The following is a 7,409-nucleotide window of genomic DNA, read 5'->3' on the forward strand; positions in this document are numbered from 1 at the left end:
TATGTAAGTGGGAATAAAAAAAACTATACCCTTTCTAATCTTGTGAAGTTTGCACATTCCTATTAGGGTGCATGTTCTCCAATTCTTCCTTTTGTCTCTTGTACAAGTTTCCATCCCCTTTAGTGTCCAGTTTAGACAATGCAGCTGCTCGTACCCGCCCCAGATTATTTAAAAAATGTAAATTTGGTTCTAGTATTGGGAAATGTGCTTATAATAAAGAAATCAGCTGACTGAAAGGATTTTTAATTTCATTCCGAACCCAACTGCTCCCACAGTTTGTCCACAACTCGATTCAGATCATAAAATAAAATACTGCTATGATTTTAACAAATTTATTAGAAATGTGATTCACCCATCACACACAACTTAAATATATACAGATAGAATAATTTAACACAGACACAAAATACATGCCATACGGGGATGTGCTCCAGTCAAGAGAAGAAACTCTGGTGAAAATTTTTATTATGAGCCGCTGTAAAGCAATCAGAAAAAACAAAAACAAAGTTAGATGTTTCCTATAACAGCAATGTAATAATAAATAGGCCATTCCACCCCATGCCGCTTAAATATCTTTAAATATTCTCTTTTCTTTAAATTCAATAGTCAAGCAAGCTAATTTTAAAGTGCATGTTTCAAGATACCACAACAAGTTACAAGGCAAATTTGGTAAACCTAAGTATGACCACTTTCACTGCTGGCTGTTCCTAGGTCCAGCAGGTCCAGTAGGCTACTATGACTGAAAAGCTGTTCCTCAGTTAGGTAAGTTAGGTGTACCTGACACTTTGGTTAAATTCAGAGAAGAGTTGAAGTAATCAAGGAACGATTGAAAAGTGCCATGTTAAAAAAATATGTTGCTTTCTTATGTTTTTGTCACAAAGCAAAACATTTAATTTTTTGTTCACAAGATTTGTCTGAGTGATATTTGCTGTAGCATTTGAAAAAGCTACAAGTGTAAGTGGAACAACAGCACATTACAGTTGATAGAGCTAGTGAACCTAAAGCCAACCCGTCACTTGTTTTCAGTAAACTGACTGGCCGAATAAGAACTGAAGTCAGCTTCCAGTTGGTTCCCAAAATAAATGACAGGGTGGCTTTAGCTTCACTGGCTTCACAAGACTAAATCAACCATGTACACCAATCCTGCACTTACACGGAAACAATGAAAAGAAACAAGAAAAATAAACAGCACTTTTTGCTCTCTCCTAGCGAGGATTAGTGAAGGAGGGGTTACTGGGCCTCTCGCTAGCTTTCTCAATTCTGTTCAGTTACGTAAGAATGTTTCAGCTACACCTTAGTCCTAGACCAGATTGTCCTGGTCAATCCTAAATTTGGTAAGCTTATCCTAAGTTTAGCGGCCCTATACTTTGCACTAGAAAAAAAAAAGAATACTTACACAATGATGTTATTGATGGGAATGTGAATTAATTTCACAAAGAATCCAATGAAGCCCATAATGCAGAATCCAACTGCTGTGGCTACAGCAATCTTCTGGAATTCTGGAAATTCAATGCAGTATTGTAACCCATCTGGACACAATTCAAACAAATATTTAATAATATGAGTGAATTCAATAGGTATATACCTCTTCTATCAGGCTTGGTACATTTCTTGACAAGACGGATTGAATCCTTGGCAAACTGCTTGCCTGGCTTAACGAACTTAGTAACTTGATCCATTGCAGATGACAATCTACAACCAGAGACGAATTCGTTCAAATACCAATAATGCCCTCACAGTTAATCCACCAGGAGCATTACATAGGAAGGAATCATGGAAAATAATTTGAATTTCTTAAGTAGATAAAACAGATTTGTTATGGAAGAAATTAGGAATAGCAGATTCGTTTCAATAAAAATTTTGTAAGAAAATGTTGACGAGCTAGACTAAAATGAATCTCATTTTATGAAAATACAATAGTAAAAGTATTCTTGAATATAGTTCTAAAAGAAGAACATAATTTACACATGCAGAATGGAGAGACTATGGAGTTATGGTCTACAGCAAATTCAGAAATAGGTTACAATTGCTGTTATCCCAAAACCCTATTTTTATACTATATTTTAAAGAAACAGACACCCTAAATTTTCTCACCAACGGCAAGGGAAGATCAGAAACAAAATCTGTACTTAAAACATCACTAAGTACTTACATTTCTTCTCTCTTTGCTGAAAGACTAAGAAGACTGGCGTTCCACGTCAATGAGAAGCAGACACCAAATGTAGGGACATACGGCGTCGACGTCGACAAGCGTCAAAAACACTCGGCCACGGCGCACACGTCAGCGTCGTCTGCCACAGTTGCCACTACATTAACAAGGATTTCCTGACAAAAATGAACGGAGCAGGAAAGCGCTACGAAAAAAAGTCTGTTCAAAAAGATATAAAAACCCTGTAAAAACTGAAGAATAAACAAATATGAAATACATTTGTTTCAAAAGTTTTCTCTATCCGTCTGACAACTTTCAGTTTCTCAGAGTGCGGTGCTGGTCAGACTGTGGCAGAGTTCCACATTTCGTTTGTGTTTTGTTTTTGTTGTCTTGTGTTTTGGCGCACCTGTATATGCATTTAAAAGGTTCAAACGAACGATCAGAACAGCTACTGGAGTACGTCCACCTCAAAATCCCTCTTCGGCACTTAATTTTTTTTTATTATCACTAGGCTGGCATTGTCATCAGAATCAACTGATCACTGGATCACTGTTTTGTGCTATCAATTTATTTCTGGAGTTCTATCATGCATTCATATCAATATCTGGTTGAAAAGTTAGACCCAACTTATCTTTGTAGTGCACATGAGTAAAATGCATGCTCCCACCAAGTTAATGATGTTTGTCTGTATTCCTCCTGGATCAGCACTCGCAACAACACATCGCCAATATCGAAATTCTGTTATGGATAGTTACTTTGTTATGATCGGAGTTTGTTGTTACATCTTCCACTTTTGTTCTTTGCATTATTCTCACAAGAATCAAGATGAACCTATCCAGCAATTGACGTCAATCTTACATAAATATGAAGTCAACGTAATTTAAATGTTAAAATGTCCAAAATCCTATCCCATCCAATTCTCGCTGATTAATGTTTGTGAAATCTTCCTGACCGATTGTTGCTCGATGGAACTGCAAAGTCTTTGTGAAGATTTTTGAAAAGCATTTATTTTATCCAATCTTTAACGGTAGCAAGCTATGTGGTTTGTTTTTTTATTTATTAGATTTTAAAAGGTACTTGCGTCTTTGTAAATATATTAATGGCTTTCTTAACTGGAAAGGTAGAGGTAAAAAAACATCAACTGAAACATTGAGAAAGCCTTTTGATCAGATAACCGATACTGATTGTTGAAATTCATTCCCTCACTAGGAGAGCAGCCAATCTTTTTCAATGTCTACTTGAAACAATTGCATGATTTGGAATTCGTTTTAACAGTAAAACCTGAAACAATTTTTTAACATTCGTTTTATTATGTTTGAATCACAGATCAGCCATGTCCTTAAGCTGGCCACCGATATGGTGGAGTGGTCCCCGCGGTCGTGGTCCTGGTTCGCACCGGCCGCGGCCGGGCCCAGCTCAGAGCGACGCCAGTCTGAACCGTCGGCTGGCCGGGAGCAGACTCGCTCGGCTCGCTGCTGCGGAGTCGGCTCGTCGGCTCGTCGGCTCGGTCAGCATCCCAGCCTCAGCACCGCGAACGAGTGCGGACACTGGGAAACTTGTGTAGTATCGCCACTCAGAGGTGAGTCGTGAAGGGTAATGAAATATGGGGCCGTTGGGCCGCATTGCGCAGCTCGCCGGGCCGGAGCCTGACCGGCCCCTGATCCCGATAACTTGATGTCTGTGTCCCCTAGCGTGTCTGGTGTGACCGATGATGATTGCGGTTATCGCTTTGCTGGATAAACAGGCGGTCTTGCTCTAAAATAAAAAGGGGGGGGGGGGAGATAAATACTGGGAGCCAGTATATTTCAAATTATTCGAGCCGAAGAACAGCTCGTCAATAAGTTTCAAGGTGTCTTGTCAATGTGCAAACGATGCCTGCCGAAATAACAATAGGGGAGGGAAGTGGGCTGGGGTAGGTGCGCAGAGGCCACCGTGATCCCCGATTACTCCACCCTCCTGACCCCATGCCCTGAGGCTTGACGGGTACCTGACTTGCTGCAGATGGCCCTACTGCACCTCGTGTGGCTGGCGTGCCAGTCAGCGCTACCGCTGCTTCTGCTGGCCGTGGTGATGCTGGGCTTGGCCATGTACTTCGATCCGGCAGTGCGCCGGGCGCGCCGCATCGCCAAGGGCTACCCTCAGTACAGCAGCAGTGTGCCCATCATCGGCCACCTGCTGCACATCGTCAAGTCCAGAGGTAAGTGTGCTCGTATGACCGTCAGTGTGAGAGGTGTGGGACCAGCTAGGAAACCCCGCCCTCCCCCCTCCATCTCATCATTCCACTAAATCTCTAATTACATATTTCACATCCTGATGACCTTGCTGCTTTTTGATACGTCTTTTCACGACCGCATCGCCAGTACTAAAGGAAGGCATACAGGGTGGGTGATCCGCGCCGTCTTTTTTTAATGCTTATACTGTACCGGATTCACGCGTGCGGGCGGGCTTGCCTACCGTCGCTCCCCATGGCGCCTTATGGCGCATGGCGCCGTGCGAGAATGCAGCCCGTCCGCACGTAAGAATCTGGTACAGTATAAGCATTAAAAAAAGACGGCGCGGATCACCCACGCTGTACCTGTCTGTTTGCAGAAGAATTGTTTCACCTCCTCCGCGAATGGCCGAAGATGTTCGGCAGCCCCTCGGTCCTGATGCTGTTCGGGAGGGTGCTGTTCAACCTTTCGGACCCCGTGTCCATTGAGGTAAGAGTCCCAGACAGCCGAGCGTTGCGCGCTAGTCGCAGTCGGCCTAGGCTAGGAGGCTAGGCACCTGGCCAGAGAAGAACGCCCGCCCCAAGGTGGAAGGCGCTGGGGTAGGCCGCCCGCCCCGAGCGCGTGTGTGGCGGGAGTGCCCACCCGTGGCCGGGCAGGGGCTGAGGTAGGCCGCCCGCCCCGAGCGCGTGTGTGGCGGGAGTGCACACCCGTGGCCTGGCAGGCGGTAGCGGCTGGAGTAGACCGCCCGCCCCGAGCGCGGGTGTGGCGGGAGTGCCCACCCGGGGCCGGGCAGGCGGCAGGGGCTGGGGTCTGAATTTACAAATGTGAGACCGACGAAGCCAACAGGCATTGAGTTGATGTCAGTTCGTTTGCAGGCGGTGCTCTCCAGCAGCAAGCACATCACCAAGGGTCGCGCTTACGACTTTCTGCGGCCGTGGCTCGGCGAAGGGCTGCTGACGAGCGGCGGGGAGAAGTGGCACTATCGGCGCAAGCTGCTCACCCCCGCCTTCCACTTCAAGATCCTGGACCAGTTCTCCTCCCACCTCGAGGAGCAAGCGGCCCAACTGGTGGACGACCTGGCCGAGCTCGCGGCGGCAGGCCAGGGCGCCGCCGTAGACGTGGTGCCTGCCGTGTCCAGGATTACGCTGCGCTCCATCTGCGGTGGGTAGGACGCCTCTCCGGCGTGAGCACTTTTGAGCCCTCCGGTGGCCCATATACAGGGTGCTCCACAGACCACCTTTCCTTTATTCTGCCTATACTGTACCGCATGCAGGCGTGCGTGCGGGTTCACCGTAGCGCCTTACGGCCCCGTGCCCTCGTGCGAGTATGCAACCCGGCCCCTAAACCCGAAACAGTATAAGCAAAATAAGGGAAGGGTTCTGTGGACCATCCTGTATATCGACGAGCCACTAAAACATCGCGGTGATGCGCGTATTGTGATTGCGCGGTAGCGTTGAACTTAAGAGCATATAAGGATATCCTCTACCCGTACCTTTACAGCGTCTCTGCTGTTCAGTGCTAATAACACGTCGTTGACCGTGAGTGTGAGGTAATGTCACTGCCATAACAATCCACCGTCATCCGCTTATCTGACAGGGACTCCCCGATTGCTGTCAAGAACCTACAGCGCGTGGTCCCTTCAATATGGCACTGAGAATACAAGAGGGAAAATAGGGATTGCTTTACTGAGGCTGCTGATGTGGACGAAGCCCTATTGACATCTGATACAACATCGTATACCTTGGGACACTCATTTGTCGTTCGCTCTAGATTTAGCAATAAAGTGAGGGAATAGGACTCAACGCGTTCAGTTGGTACAATTTTCTTACTTTGTCCAGTGACGGCGATGGGCAAAGTCGACTTCGGTACGGACTCCAGTGCAGCCGTGAGCGAGAAGTCGTACTTTGAGGCGATCCACAGGTATGGCCGTGCGTTGCACTGGGCGGTCAAACGTAATACTGCAAAAGCACGACCAAAATGCTAAAAAATCTTCGCCTTATCCGCCCCCCCCCTCCTCTGCTCGCAGAGTGGGCGAGGCTACAGCACTGCGCATTGTGCGACCCTGGCTTTGGCCGCCGCCGCTCTTCTGGCTCACACCAATGTACCAGAAGTTCCGCAAGAACCTCAACACCCTCCACGGATTCACCAGCAAGGTGAGCTCTCCCCGCTTCATTGCGACGCGATGACCATTGTGTGATTCGCGCAATTATTGTTGTTCTTGTCTCCGCCTTTTAAGGTGATTGCTGATCGCAAGATGACGCTGTCTGGCGATGCCGATGATACCGCGGTGGCGGCGGGCGAGGCAGGGGCTGAGAATTCGTCTCGTACGTCTGATACAATGATTGGCGAAACTGAGGTCTCCCCTCTCATCGCTGAGTTGGGGGCGAGGCTCGCGGAGAACGTCATGTACAATAATGTTTGACAACATTAAGATCTCCCGTTTCACCGCTCCTTCCGTGCACAGGCTTCAAGAGGAAGGCTCGCCTGCGGCCCTTCCTGGACGTGCTGCTCAACGCGCAGCGGCGCGGCGAGGACATCAGCGACCAGGACATCCGCGAGGAGGTGGACACGTTCATGTTCGAGGTGCGGCCCCGCCAACGCCGGCGTCAGATTTTAAGCACGCTCACTATCGTCCTGATCCCGTTCTCCGTCTAGGGCCACGACACCACGTCCATGGCCATCAGCTGGTCGCTGGAGCTGCTGGGCCGCCACCCCGAGGTGCAGGAGCGGGTTGTGGAGGAGCTGCGCGGCGCGGGCGGCGAGGACTGGGAGTCCATCTCCAGGCTGCCGTACCTGGACCGCGTCTTCAAGGAGTGCCTGCGCTTGCGGCCCAGCGTGCCTTTCATCTCGAGGCTGATTGAGACGGACGCCGTGCTCCCAGACGGTAGGACCATTCCCGCCCCGTCCATGACCAACATCCACATCTTCGACTTGCACCGCCACCCGGATCACTTCCCGGACCCCGACCGCTTCGACCCGGACCGCTTTTTACCCGAAGTGGAGCAGGCCAGGCACCCCTTCGCGTACCTGCCGTTCAGTGCGGGGCCTCG

General features: G+C 48.4%; 3 protein-coding genes across 5 annotated transcripts in view; 2 read left to right on the forward strand and 1 right to left on the reverse strand.

Moving 5' to 3' along the window:
* LOC113203990 (spectrin beta chain) overlaps window positions 1-236 on the forward strand; it is a gene marked incomplete in the record, with an annotated part of 59,245 nt that extends 59,009 nt beyond the window's left edge. The window contains 1 exon segment of the mRNA XM_052277496.1: window positions 1-236.
* Window positions 237-318: 82 nt separating this feature from the next.
* On the reverse strand, window positions 319-2,309 carry LOC113204000 (protein transport protein Sec61 subunit gamma). Its single transcript, XM_052277507.1, has 4 exons — window positions 2,153-2,309; window positions 1,586-1,692; window positions 1,397-1,499; window positions 319-475 (listed from the first exon to the last, which is right to left on the reverse strand). The coding sequence occupies exons 2-4, from the start codon at window positions 1,677-1,679 to the stop codon at window positions 466-468; spliced, it is 207 nt and encodes a 68-aa protein (XP_052133467.1). The 5' UTR covers window positions 1,680-1,692; window positions 2,153-2,309; the 3' UTR covers window positions 319-465.
* Window positions 2,310-3,583: 1,274 nt separating this feature from the next.
* LOC113203996 (cytochrome P450 4C1-like) overlaps window positions 3,584-7,409 on the forward strand; it is a 20,001-nt gene continuing 16,175 nt past the window's right edge. Inside the window, exons 1-9 of one of the 3 annotated variants that reach the window (XM_052277503.1) lie at window positions 3,584-3,728; window positions 4,151-4,346; window positions 4,739-4,848; window positions 5,235-5,520; window positions 6,198-6,279; window positions 6,386-6,512; window positions 6,596-6,683; window positions 6,824-6,942; window positions 7,015-7,386. In XM_052277503.1, the coding sequence (XP_052133463.1) occupies window positions 4,151-4,346; window positions 4,739-4,848; window positions 5,235-5,520; window positions 6,198-6,279; window positions 6,386-6,512; window positions 6,596-6,683; window positions 6,824-6,942; window positions 7,015-7,386 (1,380 nt within the window). In that variant the 5' untranslated portion in view covers window positions 3,584-3,728. The remainder of the gene's footprint in view (window positions 3,729-4,150; window positions 4,347-4,738; window positions 4,849-5,234; window positions 5,521-6,197; window positions 6,280-6,385; window positions 6,513-6,595; window positions 6,684-6,823; window positions 6,943-7,014; window positions 7,387-7,409) is intronic. The other 2 variants (XM_052277500.1, XM_052277502.1) reach the window with 2 other exon arrangements.

The sequence above is a fragment of the Frankliniella occidentalis genome, unplaced genomic scaffold (genome assembly GCF_000697945.3).
Source record: "Frankliniella occidentalis isolate FOCC.00 unplaced genomic scaffold, Focc_3.1 Scaffold10, whole genome shotgun sequence".
Taxonomy (NCBI): Eukaryota; Metazoa; Arthropoda; class Insecta; order Thysanoptera; family Thripidae; genus Frankliniella; species Frankliniella occidentalis.